This window comes from Stomoxys calcitrans, chromosome 1 (genome assembly GCF_963082655.1).
Source record: "Stomoxys calcitrans chromosome 1, idStoCalc2.1, whole genome shotgun sequence".
Classification (NCBI taxonomy): domain Eukaryota; kingdom Metazoa; phylum Arthropoda; class Insecta; order Diptera; family Muscidae; genus Stomoxys; species Stomoxys calcitrans.
The window spans coordinates 181,645,858-181,670,373 of NC_081552.1; the positions used below are offsets into that span (position 1 = coordinate 181,645,858).

General features: G+C 39.7%; 1 protein-coding gene across 1 annotated transcript in view; it reads right to left on the minus strand.

Moving 5' to 3' along the window:
• LOC106093570 (solute carrier family 53 member 1) overlaps window positions 1–24,516 on the minus strand; it is a 67,817-nt gene that overhangs the window by 33,073 nt on the left and 10,228 nt on the right. The window contains exon 3 of the mRNA XM_059360873.1: window positions 21,345–21,542. Within this exon, the coding sequence (XP_059216856.1) occupies window positions 21,345–21,542 (198 nt within the window). The remainder of the gene's footprint in view (window positions 1–21,344; window positions 21,543–24,516) is intronic.

The window sequence follows — 24,516 nt, forward strand, 5'->3', positions numbered from 1 at the left end:
GAACCATATACATGCAGATGAGGCAGTTCTTGGAGTATTTGAGATAAAGATTCTTCGTGAAATATATGGACCAGTTTGCGATAATGGAGAATATAGGCGACGTATGAACCACGAGCTGTATAACGACGATAGCATAGTTACACGCATCAAAATACAACTGCCGCGTTAGCTAGGTCATGTTGTCAGAATGGATGAAGAAGCTCCAGCAAAGAAGTCTTTTGAAGACAAACACGATGATACACGCAAGCCGGGAAGACCAATAGCCCGATGGAAAAATCAAGTGGTGGGAGACACCTCGAAACTTGGTGTCAGAGATTTTAGAATGATCGCGGCGCTTGGACCACTATTCTAAGTTCGGCTAGTGGAACGAATATTCTGTCATAGCCAATTAAAGTAAGTATTCTTGATCAGCGCAAAAATCTAAGACTATCTAGCCATGTCCGTCCGTCTGTCTGTTGAAATCACTCTACTGTCTTTAAAAATAGAGATATTGAGCTGAAACTTTACACAGATTTTGTCCATAAGCAGGGTAAGTTCGAAGATAGGCTATATCGGACTAAATCTTGATATACCCCCCATATAGACCGATCCGCCGATTTAGGGTCTTAGGCCCATAAAAGCCACATTTATTATCCGATTTTGCTGAAATTTGAGACAGTGAGTTGTGTTAGGCCCTTCGATATCCTTCTTCAATTTGGCCCAGATCGGTTCAGATTTGGATATAGCTGCCATATAGACCGATGGCTTTAGGGACTTAGGCCCATAAAAACCATATTTATTGCCCGATTTTACCAAAATTGGAACGGTGAGTTGTGTTAGACCCTTGGACATCATTATTAAATTTGGCCCAGCTCGGTCCAAATTTAGATATATCTGCCATATAGACCGATATCTCGATTTAAGGTTTTGGGCCCATAAAAGGCTCATTTACTGTCCGATTTCACCGAAATTTGGGAAAGTGAGTTGTGGTTAGGCCCTTCGACATCCTTCTTCAATTCGGTCTAGATCGGTTCCGATTTGAATATAGCTGCCATATAGACTAATCTCTCGATTTAAGGTTTTGGGCCCGATTTCGCCGAGATTTGGGACAGTGAGTTAAGTTAGGCCCTTCGACATACTTCTTGAATTTGGCTCAGATCGGCCAAGATTTGGATAAAGATGCCATATAATCGGTTTATTTTTAGATATAGCTACTAAAAAGACTAATATTTTGTTATACACAATTGAACAATGGCTTCTACTTATTAGTATTTGGTCCAAATCGGAACATATTTCGATATAGCTGCTATGGGGCATATGGTATGGCATAAGGTGGTTTACATATATACCCGAGGTGGTGGGTATCCAAAGTTCGGCCCGGCCGAACTTAACGCCTTTTTACTTGTTTTTATACCCTCCACCATAAGATGGGGGGTATACTAATTTCGTCATTCTGTTTGTAACTACTCGAAATATTCGTCTGAGACCCCATAAAGTATATATATTCTTGATCGTCGTGAAATTTTATGTCGATCTAGCCATGTTCGTCCGTCTGTCCGTCCGTCCGTCCGTCCGTCCGTCTGTCTGTCGAAAGCACGCTAACTTCCGAAGGAGTAGAGCTAGCCGCATGAAATTTTGCACAAATACTTCTTATTAGTGTAGGTTAGTTGGTATTGTAAATGGGCCATATCGGTCCATGTTTTGATAAATGGGCCATATTGGTCCATGTTTGAGGGCGCAATTCTTATCCGATTGGAATGAAATTTTGCACGACGTGTTTTGTTATGATATCCTACAACTGTGCCAAGTATGGTTCAAATCGGTCCATAACCTGATATAGCTGCCATATAAACCGATCTTGGGTCTTGAATTCTTGAGCCTCTAGAGTGCGCAATTCTTATCCGATTGGAATGAAATTTTGCACGACGTGTTTTGTTATGATATCCAACAATTTTAGCAAGTATGGTTCATATCGGTCCATGTTTTGATATAGCTGCCATATAAACCGATCTTGGGTCTTGAATTCTTGAGCCTCTAGAGTGCGCAATTCTTATCCGATTTGAATGAATTTTGGCACATAGTATTTTGTTATGACATCCAACAACTGTGCCAAGTATGGTTCAAATCGGTTCATAACCTGATATAGCTGTCATATAAACAGATCTGGGGATTTGACTTCTTGAGCTTCTAGAGGGCCCAATTCCTATCCGATTGGAATGAAATTTTGCACCACGTGTTTTGTTATGATATCCAACAACTGTGCCAAGTATGGTTCAAATCGGTTCATAACCTGATATAGCTGCCATATAAACCGATCTTGGGTCTTGACTTCTTGAGCCTCTAGAGGGCGCAATTCTTATCCGATTGGAATGAAATTTTGCACGACGTGTTTTGTTATGATATCCTACAACTGTGCCAAGTATGGTTCAAATCGGTCCATGTTTTGATATAGCTGCCATATAAACCGATCTTGGGTCTTGAATTCTTGAGCCTCTAGAGTGCGCAATTCTTATCCGATTGGAATGAAATTTTGCACGACGTGTTTTGTTATGATATCCAACAATTTTAGCAAGTATGGTTCATATCGGTTCATAACCTGATATAGCTGCCATATAAACCGATCTTGGGTCTTGAATTCTTGAGCCTCTAGAGTGCGCAATTCTTATCCGATTTGAATGAATTTTGGCACATAGTATTTTGTTATGACATCCAACAACTGTGCCAAGTATGGTTCAAATCGGTTCATAACCTGATATAGCTGTCATATAAACAGATCTGGGGATTTTACTTCTTGAGCTTCTAGAGGGCCCAATTCCTATCCGATTTGGCTGAAATTTTGCATGACGTATTTTTTTCTTACTTTCAACAACTGTGTCAAATAATGTTTAAATCGGTCCATAACCTGATATAGCTGCCATATAAACCGATCTGGGATCTTGACTTCTTGATCCCTAGAGGTCGCAATTATTATCCGATATGCCTGAAATTTTTTGCGACGGATCCTTTCATGACCATCAACAAACGTGTTTATTATGGTCTGAATCGGTCTATTGCCCGATACAGCTCCCATATAAATCGTTCTCTCTATTTAACTTCTTGAGCCCCCAATGAGCACAATTCTTATTCGAATTGGCTGAAATTTTACACAGGTCTCCAACATATAATTTAATTGTGGTCCGAAACGGACCATATCTTGATATCGCTCTAAAAGCAGAGCAAATCTTTTCTTATATCCTTTTTTGCCTAAGAAGAGATGCCGGGAAAAGAACTCGACAAATGCGATCCATGGTGGAGGGTATATAAGATTCGGCCCGGCCGAACTTAGCACGCTTTTAATTGTTAGTTTTAATAGCTTATTTGCAATAGTCAATATCTTAAACGGGGCTCATAATTCCCATACTACAAATATCGTCATAGCTCTACAGAAGAGTCTCAGGTGGGTTTACTATAATACTGAGTGGTAGAGATACGCCGAAAGAAAAATTGATACTATTGATACCATAAGTAGTATTGATAGTGAAGCAACACTGTAAATTAATACCAAAACCAGTAAGGAAAGGCAAAAGTCGGGCGGTGTCGACTGTAAAATACCCTATACCTACCCTATAAGTACAAAGTAAAGTAAGGTGGGAGCTATCTCTTATTTTGAACCGGATGTTTTCAGATGGAACAATCCGTATCGCATTTCGAGCAAATATGTTCAAACTACAATAACTACGGTTGACAAATGACACTATAATTGCACAGAGTCATATAAAATCCTTCCTGTAAAATTTCGAGAGAATCGGTTAACAAATGAGCGCTTTATTGCAATATTTCTCAAAATCGGACGAACATATATATGGGAGCTGTATCTAAATCTGAACCGATTCCGAGCAATCTTCTCACATATTGTGGTAGTTGTTGAGGAATGCGCTGTATAAAGTTTTGGTAAGATTGGTCAATAAATGCGCCTGCAGTGACCATAGAGGTTAAAATCACGATATACATATATATGGCAGCTATATCTAAATTTGGTGGAGGCCACCGTAGCGCAGAGGTTAGCATGTCCGCCTATGACGCTGAACACCTGGGTTCGAATCCTGGCGAGACCATTAGAAAAAATTTTCAGCGGTGGTTTTCCCCTCCTAATGCTGGCAACATTTGTGAGGTACTATGCCATGTAAAACTTCTCTCCAAAGAGGTGTCGAACTGCGGCACGCCGTTCGGACTCGGCTATAAAAGGAGGTCCCTTATCATTGAGCTTAAACTTGAATCGGACTGCACTCATTGATATGTGAGAAGTTTGCCCCTGTTTCCTAGTGAAATGTTTATGGGCAAAATTTGCAATATGCATATCTAAATTTGGACCGATTTCTATGAAATTCAAAAGTAATGTCGAGAGTCACAAGAAAATCTATCCATTCCGAATTTTTAGACAATCGGTTTACTAATGATCACTTCATTGCAATATTTCTCAAAATTGTACGGGAGCTATATCGTATGGCAGCTATATCGTATGGGAGCTATATCTAAATCTGAACCGATTTCGAGAGAATTGGTTAACAAGTGAGCACTTTATTGCAATATTTCTCAAAATCGGACGAACATATATATGGGAGCTATATCTAAATCTGATCCGATTCCGAGCAAACTTCTCAGATATTATGGTAGTCGTCGAGAAAAATGTTTTGCAAGATTTTGAAAAGATCGGTCAATAAATGCGCTTGCAGTGCCTCTAGGAGTGAAAATCGGGTTATATATTCATACGAGAGATATATCTAAACCTGAACCGATTACTTTGAAGTTCACCAGTAACATCGAGAGTCATAAGAAAATCCTTCCTGCCAAATTTCGAGAGAATCGGATAATAAATGACCATTTTCTTGCATTATTATTGCAAATCGCACGATCATATATGCGGAAGCTATATTCAAATTGTTTTGTCTCTAGGCCAACTTGGAAGACGACCGGATGAAAACTGCGACCTGTAGTTTGTACACATATTAACATGGACATATTAACATGGAGATACCAATGGATTTATCTCTCTTCCTTCTGGGTGTAACAAACAAATGCACTAAGCTGTAGTTCCCCGTACCACAGTAATAGTGCAGGGTATAACAAGTAATAGCGTACTTAGTTCGGCCGCGCCGAATCTTATATACTCTCCACCATGCATCGCATTTGTAGAGTTCTTTTCCCTATATTTCTTCTTAGGCAATCAAAGAATTAAACAAAACAAGTAAAAGCGTGCTAAGTTCGGCCGAGCCGAATCTTATATACCCTCCACCATGGATTGCATTTGTCGAGTTCTTTTCCCGGCATCTCTTCTTAGGCAAAAAAGGATATAAGAAAAGAGTTGCTCTGCTATTAAAACGATATCAAGATATGGTCCGGTTCGGACCACAATTAAATTATATGTTGGAGACCTGTGTAAAATTTCAGCCAATTCGTATAAGAATTTCGCCCATTGGGGCTCACGAAGTAAAATAGAGAGATCGATTTATATGGGATCTGTATCGGGCTATAGACCGATTCAGACCATAATAAACACGTTTGTTGATGGTCATGAGAGGATCCATCGTACAAAATTTCAGGCATATCGGATAATAATTGCGACCTTCAGGGGTCAGATCCCAGATCGGTTTATATGGCAGCTATATCAGGTTATGAACCGATTTGAAAATTATTTGACACAGTTGTTGAAAGAAAAAATAAAATACGTCATGCAAAATTTTAGCCTAATCGGATAGGAATTGCGCCCTCTAGAAGCTCAAGAAGTCAAATCCCCAGATCTGTTTATATGACAGCTATATCAGGTTATGGGCCGATTTCAACCATACTTGGCACAGTTGTTGGATATCATAACGAAATACTTCGTGCAAAAATTCATTCAAATCGGATAAGAATTGTGCCTTCTAGAGGCTCAAGAAGTCAAGACCCAAGATCGGTTTATATGGCAGCAATATCAGGTTAAGGACCGATTTAAACCATACTTGGCACAGTTGTTGGGTATCATAACAAAACACGTCGTGCGAAATTCCATTCTAATCGGATAAGAATTGCGCCCTCTAGAGGCTCAAGAAGTCAAGACCCATGATCGGATTATATGGCAGCTATATCAGGTTATGAACCGATTTGAACCATACTTGGCACAGTTGTTGGATATAACAACAAAACACGTCGTGCTAAATTTCATTTCAATCGGATAAGAATTGCGCACTCTAGAGGCTCAAGAAGTCAAGACCAAAGATCGGTTTATATGGCAGCTATATCAGGTTATGGACCGATTTGAACCATACTTGGCACAGTTGTTGGATATCATAACAAAACACGTCGTGCAAAATTTCATTCCAATCGGACAAGAGTTGAGCACGCTAGAGGCTCAAGAAGTCAAGACCCAAGATCGGTTTATATGGCAGCTATATCAAAACATGGACCGATATGGCCCATTTACAATACCAACTGACCTACACTAATTAGAAGTATTTGTGCAAAATTTCAAGCGGCTAGCTTTACTCCTTCGGAAGTTAGCGTGCTTTCGACAGACAGACGGACGGACGGACGGACAGACGGACGGACGGACAGACGGACGGACGGACAGACGGACGGACGGACATGGCTAGATCGACATAAAATGTCGCGACGATCAAGAATATATATACTTTATGGGGTCTCAGACGAATATTTCGAGTAGTTACAAACAGAATGACGAAATTAGTATACCCCCCATCTTATGGTGGAGGGTATAAAAACAAGTAAAACGGCGTTAAGTTCGTTCGACCCAAACTTTGGATACCCACCACCTCGGGTATATATGTAAACCATCTTTCGTCATAATCCGTTGAAAAATGTATAATTTATGCCCCCATAGCAGCTATAGCGAACAATTGGACCCAATTTGACACGGACATTGAGTGGTCTAATAAGTACAAGTCATTGTTCAATTTGGTAGAACAAAATATTGGTCTTTTTGGTAGACATATCCGAATATAAACCGATGTGAACCATATACGACACGGATGTGTCAAATTGTCTATATGGCAGATATATCCGAATCTGGAGCGATCGGGGCTAAATTGAATAAGGATGTCGAAGGCCTAACACAACTCACTGTCCCAAATTTCGGCGACATCGGACAATAAATGTGGCTTTTATGGGCCCAAAACCTTAAATCGAGATATCGGTCTATATGCCAACCATATCCAAATCTAGTCCGATCTTGGCCAAATTGAAGAAGGATGTCGACTGGCCTAACACAATTCACTTTCACAAATTTAAGCAAAAGCGGATAATAAATGTGGATTTCATACGCCTAAGACCCTAAAACGGCGGATCGGTCTATATGGGGATTATATCAAGATATAGTCCGATATAGCCCATCTTCAAACTTAACCTACTTATGAAAAAAAAAGAATATTTTTTAGAAGAATTTTTTAAGAGAAAAGCGTGATTTCAACAGGCATACGGATATACGGACGGACATGGCTAGATAGTATTAGCTTTTTACTCTGATCAAGAATATATATACTTTATAGGGTCGGGAATGGATAATTCGATGTGCTGCAAACGGAATGACAATCTGAATATCCTTTGGTGGTGCGTATAATAAAATTGTTTTGCTATTGGAGCTATATCACGTTTTGGTCCGATTTAAATGTTTAAGACCATAGCAGAAGTCATTGTATAAAATTTCAGCAAACTCGAATAAGAATTACGCCCTTTAGGGGCTAAAGAAGTAAAATAGGAAGATCGGTTTATATGAGAACTGTATCAGGCTATAGACCGTTTCAGACCATATTTGACACGTATATTGAAGGTCATGGGAGAACCCAAATCGGATAATAATTGCGCCCTTTATAAGCTCAAAAAGTCAAGGTCCCAGATCGGTTTAAATGACAGCTATATCAGGTTATGAACCGATTTAAATCATATTTGACACAGTTATTGAGAGTCATAACAAAACACGTCATACAAACTTTCAGCTAAATCGGATAAGAATAACACCCTCTAGAGGCTTAAGAAGTCAAGATTAATGATCGGTATATATGGCAGTTATATCAGGTTATGGACCGATTTGAACCATACTTAGCACAGTTGTGCAATGTTTCAGCCAAATCTGATAGGAATTGCACCTTCTGGAGTCTCAAGAAGTCAAGACCCCAGAAGGGTTTATATGACAGCTATATCAGGTTATGGACCGATTTGTTGGAAAGCATAACAAAACACTTCATGCAAAAAATTTCAGCTGAATCGCATATCGCATTGCGCCCTTCAGTGGCTCAAGAAGTCAAGATCCAAGATTGATTTATTTGGCGGCTATATCAAAACATAAACCGATATGGCACATTTACAATCCCAACCGACCTACACTAATAAAAAGTTTTTGTGCAAAATTTCAAGCGGCTAGCATTACTCCTTCGAAAGTTAGCGTGCTTTCGGCAGACAGACGGACGGACATGGCTAGATCGACTTAAAATTTCATGACGATCACGAATATTTATACTTTATGGGGTCTTCGACGAATATTTCGAAGAGTTGCCAACATAATGACGATATTAGGTTTAGGGTATAAAAAAGAACCATGATTTCCAAATTTGCACATGGAATGTCCGGACTTTCTTCAGGAAAGGTGCAGTATACGCACCAGCTGATATATTGGAAAAATACAAGGAATATAGTGCCACATCACAGCAGGGTTGCGGAGTCGAGCGATTTTTCCCGGAGTCGGAGTCGAAAAAATTAACTCGATTCCGGACACAGAAGTAATAAATATTCTAAACATTTTTTAATCAAAAATTAAATGTTATTTTTATAAAAGACTGCTATATTCAATATTGCTGTTTTTAATCAAGCTCGAGGTCTTTTGTTTTTATTTAAATTTTTATCGATACATCATAATAATCGTAAATCGTGTTTAGTTTTTCATTTGGATATATCATATGTTAAAAATACATATCATTCAAATATTGATAAGTAAATTAAATAAAAACAAGTAAAAGCGTGCTAAGTTCGGCTGGGCTGAATCTTAAATACCCTCCACCATGAATCGCATTTATCAAGTTCTTTGAATGGCTTTTTCAAATGGAAAAATACCAGTCAAGGTAAAAAAACACCTCCAAAATTTCAGTCAAATAGAGTAATAATTCCGCACTCCAGAGGCTCAAAAAGTCAAACTGAGAGATCGGTTTATATGGGAGCTACATTAGGTTTTACATCGATTTAGACCGTACTTGGAAAAGTTGTTGGAAGTCATACCAAAACGACATATGCAAAATTTCAACCATATTGGACAAGAATTGCACCCTCTAGAAGCCTAAGAAGTTTAATCGGGATAAATCAGTTGTTGGAAGTCATACCACAACGTTTCTTGCAAATTTTCAGCAAAATCGGATAAGAATTGCGCCATCTAGAGGCTCAAGAAGTCTATTCGGGAGATCGTTTTATATGGCGGCTATATGAGATTATGGACTGATTTAGATTCTACTTGACACAGTTATTGGAAGGCATACCACAATATTTCATGCAAATTTTCATCCAAAGCAGCTCATAATTGCGCCCTCTATAAGCTCTAGAAGTCAAGACCCAAAGTCGGTTCATATGGCTGCTGTATCTGGTCATGGACTGATTTATACCATACTTAGCACAATTGTTGGAAGTGATACCAAACACCACTGGCAAAATTGCAGCCAAATCGCAAGCTCAGGAAGTCAAGACCTATGATCGCAAACGGAATGACGAAATTAGTATACCCCCCATCTTATGGTAGAGGTTATAAAAATTACATCCAAATCGTACAAAAATTGCGGCTTGTAAAGGCTCAAGAAGTCAAAACGTGAGATCGGTTTATATGGGACCTTTATCTAAATCCCGGCGTGGACATCAACAAAACTTTCATTTTTAAGGTATCTTGCCATGTTAAAACTTTTCTACCAAGATGTGTCGCTATGCGGCACGCCGTTCAGACTCGGCATAAAAGGAGACGCCTTATCATTGAGCTTTAGCTTTAATCGGAATGCACTCATTAATATGAGACAAGTATCCTCTGTTCCTTAATGGAATATTCATGGGAAATTTAGTAATATATCTAATAGCCCATTTGCAATCTCTGATCACCTACATCAATATTAAATATCTGTGCATAATTGCAAGCGGCTAGCTTTACGCATTCGATCAGGACTATATAAAAAGACGAAATTCGAAAATTCAAGTTCGCAAATTCAATTCGCAAATTCAAGTCGCAATCAGAAACCCAACTAATACCGAATAAAATCGAACACAGCAGATCAAAGTCGACACTGCCAAAATTAAGTCTAAACCTCGTACCCTTTACTGCAATATCTTTCATCAAACCACGCATCCGAACTTCAACAGACAAAGTCGGATGGTATCCATCCATTTTGGAAATGGATATTTCTATGTGTTCCAAATGGAATGACTAAGTGAGCATACCCCCATATCCTATGGTCGAATGCACATTTCATGTTTCAACAAAATGATAAATATTTCCCTACAACAATGTACTTTTTCTAAATGCTTCGTAATAGTATAAACTAGGGTTTTATTTATTTTGGTTTTATTTTTCATGGGCAAATTTGCATTTGCATTACTTTATCTCTGTGGTTGCATGTGGCTTAAAATGTTGTATGGGTGGATAGTTTCTTCAACTTTTAACATTGCACATAGTTCTTATTTACACATTCTGATACATTCTTTACTAGGATTTATTTTTTTACTCGGAAAACAAGAATGTATTTCAATTTCTTGTTTGAAATGCTATTACATTTCTGGGAACTCTAACATATCATACTTAACTATTGGTGTTATGTAATAACATAAAATCTATGTGTCTATCTCTTGCAATGATTTTACAAATTAGTTCTATGGCATTTCTAAACCCCACATGAGTAAAACACTGCAAAAGGGCTTAAGATGTAAAGGGTGATTTTTAAGAGATATGGGAAAGTTTTTCAAAACATAAAATTGAGAAAAACGTATGAACTCTTTATTTGAATCGATAGAACGGTCCATATAACTAAATCTTTGAAGATTATTTCATGCAAATGTTGACCGTGATTGCGCCTCAAATGGTCCATACGCTTAGTCCAATTTTGGCATAAATGTTTCAATGTTGTCTTCCCATGTGTCGATTGAAGCGGGCTTGTCTGTCTGAGATTCAACATAGCCCGACAAAAATTGTCTAAAAGCGTTAAATAACACTAAATGGGCGGTCAATTGACCAGTTCCGGAAGTGAAGTATAACATTCACTGCACTCGCCTCTCAATAAGTCCATTGTTACGCGTGCTGTGTGGCACTTGGAACAGTCTCGTTGAAACCACATATCATGCAAGTCAAGCTCTTGCATGTTGGTCAAAAAAATTTCGAAATTATCTCACGATAGCGCTCACTATTCACAGTTACGTTAGGTGAGGTTAGCTTAGGTAAGGTTAGGTTGAAAAGAGGGTGCAGATATTAATCCGCCCCATGCCACTATGGACATACACCTAAACCAGTAATCGGCTTGTTGTGCGCTCTAAAAACTATAAAGTAACCTCTAAAAAAATTAATATAGGAATTCCGTGCTACTTACAAAATCCTTAATTGTTTTCAATACCACTCCCCTAAATTGGTTCATGTCTGGTATTATATTTCCACCTAAGTGCCGGTATCTGTTAGACGCAAAAGCCGGGCAATGACAAAGGAAATGCCCCAATGTCTCATCATCTTCCCCGCATGCCCTACACATACTATCACTTGCCGCACCGATTTTACATACGTGAGCTCGTAGTTCTATGTGTCCTGTTCTGATACCCATAGCTAAACTGACCTCCTTCTTGCTTCCTTGCAGTAATAGCCTCGTCTTCTCACGATCTGGTACACCCAAAGGATTTGAACCGTCCTACCCACCATTTCGCTGTTCCACAATGTTGCATGCGCATTCGTCGCCCATTGCCTTGACTCGGACTGCGTCGACCCGAAAGTCTACGGGTTAGCCAATTTTATTGACGGCAGTCCTGTGGCATTCACCGACAAATCGTCTGCCCTTTCATTTCCCCTTACTCCGTTATGTCCCGGCACCCAAACGATGCTGATTTTCCCATCCTCAGAGAAGGCGTTAATCTCCTTCTTACACTGCAAGACTGTTCCTGACCTTACCATCCTGGTTGTTATTGCCTTATGGCAATTTTACTGTCGGTAAAGATGTTCACACTCGACATCATCACGTAAGCACCACACCACTTCACGCATTCCGTGATCGCCCGGATCTCCGCCTGCAGGACCGTATTATGGTCAGGCAGTCTAAACAGATCTCAGTCCCTGGGTTCTCAATGTAAACCCCCAGGCTCACTCTGTCCTCTAGCTTTGATCCATCCGTGTAACATGATCTTCCAGATGGCAATACAAGGGTTCCGTCAATCCAAGACTGTGCCGATGTCAGCAGTGCCTCAAACTCGACTTCAAGGTTCATCTCAGGTATCCGATCGGAAACCTTTTCCCTTCCTTTCAGGTTTCCTATCGTCACCTCGATTATACCGCCATGGTATGAAATGCTCCCATCCTCAATCCATTCTTCCATCGCCTTAAGTCTCATAGCCGCAGTGGCTGCCTCACACTTAATCTGTATGTCAATGGGTCAGTGCCAAAGTGGGCGTGGTCCTCATCGCGCCGCCTATGCCAAGACAACATGTTCTCTGAACCTGTTGTATGGTCCTTATGTTGCACTTTTTCTCCATAGCAGTCCACCAAACTACTGAGGCGTAAGTATGTATTGGTCTAATCACGCTCCTGTAGAGCCAGTGGACTATCTTAGGATTAAGACCCCATTTCGAGCTTACAGCCCGCTTACATAGTGCACAACAATTGTGAGCCTTCTCAGTACGCTCCTGAATGTGACACTTCCAATTCAGTTTCCTGTCCAAGATCACACCTAAGTATTTGACCTTGTCTGATTTCTGTCTTCTCTGGGTAAACATTGAGACCTCTGGGTCTAGCCCAGTCATATGCCATATGCAAGAACCTTTCGGCCTTCTGCATAGCTCGTTCGGATCCTTACCTCTTAGAAGTATTATAACATCGTCTGCGTAGAAGACGAGTTCAAATCCCTTCTTAGTCAGCATCCGTAATAGGTCATTTTTGGTGATCACCCATAGGAGTGGCGATAAAATGCCACTCCATCGGGTCCAGGTGACTTAAATGGTTTGAAGCTCCTCAAGGATTCCTTCACAGTTACGTTACGATTCGCACCATCTTTGAACAAGTACGGTCCAATGATACCACCAGCCCATAAACCGCATGGATGCATTGGTAGCTCCTGCAATGCTTCTGGCTGATCTTTACTCCAAAATCGACAATTCTGCTTATTTATGTACCCATTCAGCCAAAAATGAGCTTCGTCGTTTAAATGGAAGTAGCGCGCGATGAACTTTCTAAACAGAGCCCGCATTTTGATAATAAAATTCAATAATTTGCAAGCGTTGTTCGTTTGTAAGACGATTCATGAAAATTATGAATGACAGTGAAACAAACCACGAATGTGCGCGAGCTGTTTAAACCAGTGGAAAAACTGAAAAATCACCCTTTACATATGAGTGATATTGGACGCATCACAAATACCATGTCAGCTAACGCTCATAAATAATATGAACGTTACAGGTAAGGGCTGCTGCGGAATCTGTGAGGCCGTTAAGGAATGGAAGACTATAGAACAACTGCGTTTTGTGTGTTTCCCGCAAAGGCATGTAGAATAAGTTCCACTTTAAGTTTTCATTGTTTTAATAAGCGGTTGCGATTATTCGCAACTTATTTGGTCTTTTTTAGCAATCTAGATGATTCAACAGTAGGAACTTCTTCCTACCTTTGAGTCTGATTGAAACTGATGAACTTGTTTCGGATAGCGTTATTCTGCGGATTTCTCGTTCTACGTTCTCGTTGCCCGAAAAATGTTTAATATAATGGGTGAGCGACTTATTCCTCTGTCTTGTCTTCTTTGAGGGTTGCGGGTATAAAGTGCTGACGTTTCAATCTTTAGGTTAGTGTTCTTCTAGCTAGATTGGGCAGACGTGTTGGCTCCAGTCTTAAATAGTTCCGATGGTAAACCATCGGCTTCTGCTGCATTGTTTTTTTTTTCAGTCGGTTTACTAATACGCTGACCTCTTTCCGACTACGCGGTTTACATTCTATAACAACCTCTGGAATTGGTTCTGTGGTCTCCTTGTGGCCACCACTATCTGATACGACCAGTTTGGGGTAATGTTTCTTCCATGTCCTTAACATACCAAATGTGTCTCTTACCAAATTTTTTTCTCTGCAACAGTATTTGACTGCACTCCAGAAAGGAGACAAAGCAGTATATGCGATCTACAGAGGAATAAGTCTCACATCCATCCAGCGCTGCGGAGTAGGAGTCGAGCTATTTTGCCCGGAATCGTAGTCGAGAAAATTATTTCGACTCCGATTCCGGACAAAGTAGTAAAAAGAGGTTTAATAAAAAAAATGTAATTCTGAAAATTTTTTAAAATAAAGCAAGTAAAAAGATCGGGAAGGCCGAACTTTGGATACCCCCCACCTTGGGTATATTTGTAAACCACCATATAGTCCGGTGAAAATGCATTATTTATGCATATGGTTTGGACCAAATTCGGCACAGACATTGAGTGGTCTAATAAATACAAGTCGCTGTTAAATTTTGGTTCAATATTGGTCTTTTTGGTAGCTATATCCATATATAGACCGATTTACAGTGGCTTAAGACTACGTAGAATAGCGTTCCAAGCGCCTCGATCTTCTGCGCTCATTCTAAAATCTCTGACACCAAGTTTCGAGGTATCTCCCACAACTTGATCTTTCCATCGGGCTTTTGCTCTTCCCGGTTTGCGTGTACCACCGTGTTTGCCTTCAAAAGACTTCTTTGCTGAAGCTTCTTCATCCATTCTAAAAACATGACTGCTTTCACAAGTACCCATGCTTCAGAACCATATAACAACTCGGGTAGTATCAGTGTTTTGTATAGTGTAGTCTTCGTCTGTCGAGAGGTGGCCTTGTTTCTAAACTGCTTACTTAGTCCAAAGTAGCATCTGTTTGCCAGTATTATTCTTCGCTTAATCTCAAAACTGGTGTCTTTCGTTTCGGTTACGGCGGTGCCGAGGTAGATAAAGTTACTGACTGTCTCAAAGTTGTGGTTCCCAACTTTCTCCATATTATTTATCTGCTCGGTTGTGCAAGGCTTTTTGGGAGCTGAAACCATCCATTTCGCCTTATCTCCATTAACTGACAAACCCATTTTCACTGACTCTCTTTCGATTCTTTCAAAGGCTGCAGTTACTACTTCTGGTGACCGACATATGATATCGATGTCGTCTCTTGTGATTAGTGTGTCATATCTATTCACATCTGCATCTCATATAATCTTCTCCAGTAAGATATTAAAAAGATCACACGATAGGCTGTCTCCTTGTCTGAAACCTCGTATGATATTAAATGGTTCGGCGTATCAGCAAGTGCCATCCTGCAGAGTCTTATTAATTTTGCAGGGATACCAAACTCAGACATGGCTTGAAATACCTTTGAACATAAAGGAGTATCGAAGGCGGCTTGGTAGTCAACAAAGAGATGGTAGGTGTTGATTTGTCCTTCTCGGGTCTTTTCCAGGATTAAGCGCAGTGTAAATATCTGGTCTAGGGTGGATTTACCAGGCCTAAAACCTCATTGATAGGTCCCAATTATCTCATTAACTTAAGGTTTTAATCTTTCACACAGTACGCTCGAGAGTATCTTGTATGCGATGGGGAGGAAACTTATTCCTCTGTAGTTGGCACATTCCGTCTTGTCTCTTTTCTTGTGTACGGGACATAGTATGCTGAGGTTCCAATCATCGGGTATGAGTTCTTCTAGCCAGATTGCGCAGATAAGCTGATGCATACGCCTTATCAGCGTGTCGCCTCCGGTCTTAAATAGTTCAGTGGGTAATCCATCAGCTCCTGCTGCCTTGTTGTTCTTTAGTCGGGTCACTGCTACTTGTACCTCATTCTGACTAGGTGGTAAACATTCTTTACCATCATCAGGGATTGGTTCTGCGGTATCCTCTTCGCCACCAACGTCGGACACAAGCAGTTGGGTGAGATGTTCTCTCCACATCCTCAGCATGTTGTCTGTGTCAGTTACCATATTTCCTTCTTTGTCTCTGCAGGAGGATGTGCCTGCACCAAAGCCATCGGTTTGATGTTTGATTCTTTGGTAGAATTTCCGGACTTCATTCTGACTCCTCACATCTTTCCATTTCCTTTTTCTTTCTGCGGAATAGACGTTTCTTCTCTTTCCGTTTCTCCCGATACCTCTCCTTCATCTGGCGCGTTGCTACTGATTGCAGGGTTGCTCTATATGCCGCATTCTTCGCTTCAGTTGCATCTCGACACTCTAGGTCGTACCATGGGTTTCTTGGAGGAGGCTTCCGGTACCCAAGTACGGATTTCGCGGTATTTTCCATGGAATGGGCAATAGTTTGCCACTGCGCCATTATATCATAGGAACAAGGAGTGCTTTCATCAAGCAGTTGGGTCAGTCGAGTGGAGTATGCCGCTGCCATTTGTTGTGTTTGCAGCTTTTCAATGTCCAGCTTCCGTGCAGTGTCAGATCGTACTTTCCTCACTATGTTCAAACGGGTGCGAACCTTTGCTGCAACAATGTAATGATCCGAATCTATATTCGCTCCACGGATCGAGAGTACATCTAACACGGTGGATGAATGCCCTGTATCAATCACAACGTGATCAATTTGGTTCCTCGTGTTTTGATCGGGTGACAGCCATGTGGCTCTGTGAATATTTTTATGTTGAAATCTGGTGCTACTAACTACCATGTTTTTTGCCGCGGCGAAATCTATCAGCCTCAACCCATTACTGGACGTTATCTCGTGGAGGCTAAACTTTCCGACAGTTGGACCAAAAATGTCTTCCTTCTCTATCTTCGCATTAAAATCTCCCAAACGATTTTAATGTCATGGGCTGGGCAGCGGTCATATCCTCTCTCTAGGCGTTCGTAGAAAATATCCTTAGTCTGCTCGTCTTTGTCTTCCGTCGGGGCATTGGCACAAATAAGGCTAATGATGAAGAATTTGGCTTTTATGCGGATTATGGCTAGCCTCTCATCCATTGGAGTAAAGCTGGAGACAAGGTGTTTCAGTCTCCGACTAACCAAAAATACAACAGCCAAATTCATGCCTCGTGTTATGGCAGCTATAGTATAGTTCGTCACAGTTTGGTGTTGTAGTGACGCCATTCCCAGTCCATCGCACTTCCTGTAAGGCGTTTATATCTGCCTTGTATTGCTCTAATACATCCGTCAGCGCGTACACTGCACTTCTCTATAAAGAGTGCGGACATTTCAGGTGCAGATCCCCAAATCATGGTGCTTTTTTACCAAGTGGCCCAACACAACTTACTTTTTCTACTTTCAGCAAAATCGGATAATAAATGTGGCCTATAAGGGCCTAAGATCTTAAATCGGCAGATCGGTCTATATAGGGGCTACATCAAGATATAGTCCCATAAAGTCCATTTTCGAATTTTACCCGCCTATGCAAAGTTTCAGCTCAATATCTTCATTTCTAAAGAGTGTAGCGTGTTTGTAGCAGACAGGCGGACAGACGGAAGGACATGGCTAGACATGATCTGCGAACCCTTAAAACATACGTATTCTTGACGGTCTCGACATTCTGAGTCGATTTAGCCGTGTCCATCCGTCCGTCTGTTGAAATCACGATAACCGTCGAACGCGTAAAGCTAGACACGACTTTCAACAACTACGCCATCTACGGTCAAATAGGTCTATAACCTGGTATAGCTGCCATGTAAATCAATCTCCTGATTTGATAACTTGAGCTTGTGATAGCTGCAATGTTAGTACGATTTGGCTAAAATTTTGCCAGTAGTGTTCTGTGATGTTTTCCAATAACTATGCCAAATACGGTTTAAATCGGTCTTTAACCTGATATAGCTCCCATATAAACCGATCTCCAGATTAACCATATTGAGACCCTGGAACCCGAAATTTAGATAACCGTACCACTCCAATACACCCAAGCGATCTGGAAAAGAGGCACAACCATTGTTGAATCGAAATCGACGATACAACCCTGTGGGGATGGTGGCGCAAATTTGCACTAGGATGTCAAGATTCTGAACACTACCTAATTGACATTCTAGTTTTCATTTACATTATCATGTGTAGCAGCCACAAAACCTCAAGATTTATTGTTATAAAAATGTGTAAACTATAAATTAAAACAATTTAAATGTGAAACAAGTAGAAAGGCATTAAGTTCGGCCGGGCCGAACTTTGGATACCCACCTACTCGGGTGTATATGTAAACCACTTTTCGTCAAAATCGGGTGAAAAATGCATACCTTATGTCCCATAGCAGCTATATCGAAATATGTTCCGATTTGGAGCAAATACTTATAAGTATAAGTCATTGTTCAATTGTGTATAACAAATCAGTAAGGAAAGGCAAAAGTCGTGAGGTGCCGATTTTATAAGACGCTACATCTACCCTATAAATACAAAAGGGGGGCTATTTCTAATTCAGAACCAATTTTGATGGACCTCGGAGGATGTATTCAGATAGGTTATTAAAATTCCTGTATCAAATTTCGAGGAAAGCATATATGTTCAAAATGTAATAACTACGGCTGACAAATGACAACAAATTACCCAAAATCTGACGAACATATACATGGGAGCTATATCTAAATCTGAACCGATTTCAAGCAAACTGTATAGACATTTGGGAAGTCATCGAGAAAAGCGTTGTAAAAAATTTTGCGAAGATTGGCTCTCATATATATATATATATATATATCCAGAAAGCGTGGTGCATGGACATAGGATGGTGATGGTTGTACCCATGGTTGAATTAAGAAGGTTAAGTCACATGCCCAGCTGATGGAATTTTCCAATTCCAGAGTTGTATCCAAATCTCACTAGAACGTCGAAAGTTTGGATTTTAAAGTTTTCATTCATATTTTTTCCTTTTTATACCCACCCCCGAAGAATGGGGGTATATTCATTTTGTCATTCCGTTTGCAACACATCGAAATATCCATGTCCGACCCTATAAAGTATATATATTCTTGATCAGCTTAAAAATCTAAGACGATCTAGCCATGTCCGTCCGTCTGTCTGTTGAAATCATGCTACAGTCTTTAAAAATAGAGATATTGAGCTGAAACTTTGGACATATTCTTTTTTTTAGTCCATAAGCATGTTAATTTCGAAGATGGGCTATATCGGACTATATTTTGATATAGCCCCCATATGTACCGATCCACCGATTTAGTGTCTTAGGCCAATAAAAGCCACATTTATTATCCGATTTTGCTGAAATTAGGCACAGTGAGTTGTGTTAGGCCCTTCGACATCCTTCATCAATTTGGCCCAGATTGGTCCAGATTTGGATATAGCTGCCATTATGGAAATCGATTTAGATATAGCTCTTACATATATATATATATATATATATTGGGTTGCCCAAAAAGTAATTGCGGATATATGATATGCGGATATATATATATATATATATATATATATATATATATATATATATATATATCCGCATATCATATATCCGCAATTACTTTTTGGGCAACCCAATATATATATATATATATATATATATATGTAAGAGCTATATCTAAATCGATTTCCATAAAATTCGCCAGTAATGTCGAGAGTCATAAAAAATCCTTCCTGACAAATTTTGAGAGAATCGGTTAACAAATGACCATTTTATTGCATTATTACTGAAAATCGGACGAACATATACATGGGAGCTATATTCAAATCAGAACCGATTTTTTCCAATTTCAATAGGCTTCGTCTCTAGGCCGAAAAACATGCCTGTACCAAATTTTAAGACGATTGGATGGAAATTGCGACCTGTAGTTTGTACACAAATTAACATGGACAAACGGACGATCGAGAGATCGGTCTATATGGCAGCTATATCCAAATCTGGACCGATCTGATGAATGATGTAGAAGGGCCTTACACAACTCACTGTCCCAAATTTCAGCAAAATCGGATAATAAATGTGGCTGTTATGGGCCTATGACTCTAAATTGGTGGATCGGTCTATATGGCAGCTATATCCAAATCTGGACCAATCTGGGCCAAATTGATGAAGGATGTCGAAGGGCCTAACACAACTCACTGTGCCTAATTTCAGCAAAATCGGATAATAAATGTGGCTTTTATTGGCCTAAGACACTAAATCGGTGGATCGGTACATATGGGGGCTATATCAAAATATAGTCCGATATAGCCCATCTTCGAAATTAACATGCTTATGGACTAAAAAAAAGAATATGTCCAAAGTTTCAGCTCAATATCTTTATTTTTAAAGACTGTAGCATGATTTCAACAGACAGACGGACGGACATGGCTAGATCGTCTTAGATTTTTAAGCTGATCAAGAATATATATACTTTATAGGGTCGGACATGGATATTTCGATGTGTTGCAAACGGAATGACAAAATGAATATACCCCCATTCTTCGGGGGTGGGTATAAAAAGGAAAAAATATGAATGAAAACTTTAAAATCCAAACTTTCGACGTTCTAGTGAGATTTGGATACAACTCTGGAATTGGAAAATTCCATCAGCTGGGTAAGTGACTTAACATTCTTAATTCAACCATGGGTACAACCATCACTATCCTATGTCCTTGAACCACGCTTTTTGGATAACGACAAATTGTGCGAGAGGGACCTTAATAACCACCTTGCCTTTGATGGAAAGGCATGGTGGTAACCCTAACCCCCTCCCATACCCATGAATTCTGCCAATATATTTTGTTTTCATTGACCTCTTCACATTTTCTATACTTTATAATCCTGATTTGGTATCAAAAAACAGTCAAATCACCATTCGTTATGCCAACTATGAGAGTGTGTTTGCCATTGTAGCCCATGTCAATGACAGTAGAGTTACATAAATAAACACAAAGTAAACGGACCTAAAACCTATTAAACAACATAAACAACGAGAGCTTCTCAGACAAGACTAATGGCATCTCTCCAACAATATTCAATTCATAAAATATTTACAAGCTCGACACTAAGCAATTAATCAATCAAAGCCAATGGTGGGGTCTTAAAGAGCAGAGAATGAATAGAGCAGCACACCATATCCATTTAACCCCCATCGAATGATGCCACAACAAATTTTTCCACTCTGACCCTTAAACACCCCCATTTTCAAGGCCTCTTACAACACTAACAAATCACTTATCCTGTTAGAGTTGACCTCCATCACTTGGTTAGCTTTTGCCTTATCATGACTATCTCGTTGGGACCATAAATACTAACCACCTGACCAATACTTACCATTTGTGGTCTGATATTTGAAGGAAAAAATCACAACAAAAAATGATGTGGCATATTTGGCGGCATTGACCAAATGTGGAAAGCTTTCTCGGGTATCGCGGAAGCGGCGAATACATTGGGCAAAACGGAAATATGCGGGCAAAATGGCAACAACGGGCCGCGCGATTGAGACATCCTGAATGCAGTAATGGCCAGCATCTGTAAAAGAAAAAACAAAACAATTAATTAAGGAAATGAAAAATAAGTAATGTTCGCCCGTACTGAACTTGATATACCCAACATCTTATAATGTAGATAACGGTTACCTAAAGTTCATCATCATCTTCTTCTTCCTTTATATTAAAGTCAAAAGGTCTTATTAAAATTTTTGATATCCAAAGGAGCGAGGCGGATAGAGAGGCTCTTACTATCATTTCCAAAAACGCCATATATCGCAGATATGTGCTGGTAAGTAAGCGAAATTTGCTTTAGACACACTATGGTAATCAAACAAGTTTAAGGTAAAAACAAATCTTGTCTTGGGTAGGACACCCACCAAAAACTCCTCATCTGATGACACGGCACACAATATGGGCAATATGATGATTTGAGGTAAAGTGTCTGAAGCTCCGACTAATGTACAAAAAAACAAAGTGGATGTTTAAGTCTTCAGGAGTAGAGTTCAAATTTGGCAATTAAATTTGCGGTTGAAGGCCACCGCGGAGGTTAGTATGTTCCCCTATGACATCCAACGCCTGGTTTCAAAAACCGGCATGAACATCAACAAAAAAGTTTTCAGCGGTGGTCCGCGGTGACTTATCCTTATCCCGGTGATCCCCTTACTAAGCTTAAACTTTAATTGGACTGCACTTATTGATATGAGAGAAGTATCCCCTGTTGCTAATTGGAATGTGTATGAGAAATTTAGTTTAGTAGTGTCTCCGAGTCAGTCCAACGGCCCAAAAATGTATCCCGCCCAGAACAAAATGGAAAGTAATATCGGTAAGGAAGGGCAAAAGTCGGGCGGTGCCGACTGTATAATACCCTACACCTACCCTTTCAGTACAGTATAAGAGTTATTAAACATTTCGTATCAAACAATGACGGTTCACAAATGACAACATAATTGCAAATTACCCAAAATCTGACGAACATATTTATGGGAGCTATATCCAAATCTGAACCAATTTATTCCAATTTCAACAGGATTCGTCTCTGAAAACTGCGACTTGTACTTTGTACACAAATTAACATGGACAGACGGACTGACAGACAGACAGACGTACAAGGCTTAATCGAATCTGAAAGTGATTATGAGTCGATCGGTATACTTAAAAATGAGTACATCTCTCTTTCTTTTAGGTGTTACAAGTAAATGCACTAAGTTATAATTTCCTGTACCACAGTAGTGATGTGGGGTATAACAAGTAAAAACGTTTAAAGTTCGACCGTGCCGAACTTTGAATACCCACCACCAAGGATATAATAATCATCCTATTTTATTCTAACTCCACTACTATATCCATAGTTATAGGGATTGGTCTCGATCTTATTTCATTCAGGTCCCGAGAATTCATATACAAGTATCAGTTTCAGCGAAATCTGGTAAGAAATACGCTTTTTATGGGATTAAGATCTTAAATTAGAAAATCGGTCTATATGACAGCTATATCTGTATAGTCCGAACCGATTCATATTAGGGTCGGATGTCGGGAGGCTTAAAACAACTCACTACTTCAAATTGCAACAAAATCGGGTAATTAATAAAGCTTTCATGGGCTCTGATCCTTAATCGGCATATCGGTCTATATGACAGCTATATTTAAATATCATCCGATCTTAACAATATCTGGGTCAAATCGAGAAAGGCTTAAAACAACTCACTGATTCTCATATCAGTGAAATTGGGTAATAATTAAACGTTTTACGGGTGTCAGACCCTTAATCAGCATATCTGTCTATATGACAGCTATATCTAAATATAGTCCGATCTGAACCATATATATATAGTCTGATCAGAACCAGCTATATTCAAATATAGTCCGATCTGAACCATCTTTGGGTCAGATGATGGGAAGCCTAAAATTTCTCACTGTTTTAAATTTCAGCAAAATCGGATACAAAATCGGATCATTTATCGGCAGATTGGTAGATATAGCAGCTGTATCCAAATATGGTCTGATTTGATCTGTTCAAGAGCTTAATCTGTGTGCATCAAAAAGACGTGTCTGTACCAGATTTCAGCTCCATATCGCAATTTTTGAAGGCTGATTACAACAGACGGACGGACAGACAAACGGACATCGTTATATCTTGTTAGAATTTAATGACGATCAGATATACATATACTTTGAAGGGTCGGAAATTCATATCGATGTGTTGCAAGCGGAATGACTAAATGAACATACCCCCTATCCTATGATGGTGGGTATAACTCGTAAGAGCGTGTTTAATTTGGCCAGGTTGATGCCTTTTTTCAATGACTCTTCATATAAGGAGATTTATATTGGAGCTATATATACATATATGTATATATATATATATAGCGCGGTGTGCTTCGCTGCACCCTTTAGTGTTTGCGGCCCCCTTTTGACATGATCAGATATGAAACTAATTTAAATTCTTTTTTAAACTTTCAAATATTTTTGATCAGAATCTCCTTTTGTCCACGTTTGGTTAAGACGAACCCACGGCAATTGACCCCAATTTTTTAAAAGTTTCATATTCTGCTTTTAAATTTCTTTCGTTTGAATTTCATATTGTCCCGTTCGATGTACAAGTTCATTTGGGGCATTATTTTGGGGTGGGGCAACCCGCCTGTGAATAAACCCCATTATTGTTTTCATATTTTAATCTTAAGTGCCTTTCGTTGGAATCCCATATTGTTCCGGTCTTCCTGCATGCCCGTTTGGAGGTGGTTTTTGGGATGAGGCGGCCCCACCCCCTGGTACTTGACCCCAAACTAATTATAAGTTTCGAAATTTTTTGGCGGTTTTTGGGAGTGGGATAGGCCCTCCGACACTTGGGGTCCAATTTTTATATTAAATTCGTACTCTAATCTTAAATTTCTTTCATTTGATACCCATATCACTCCAATCGGTAAACATGTCCGTTTGGATGGGTTTTGGCATATGTCGTCCCCCAAGGTTATTTAAACCCTAAGTTGTATACCAAATTTGGGTTTTTGGATTTC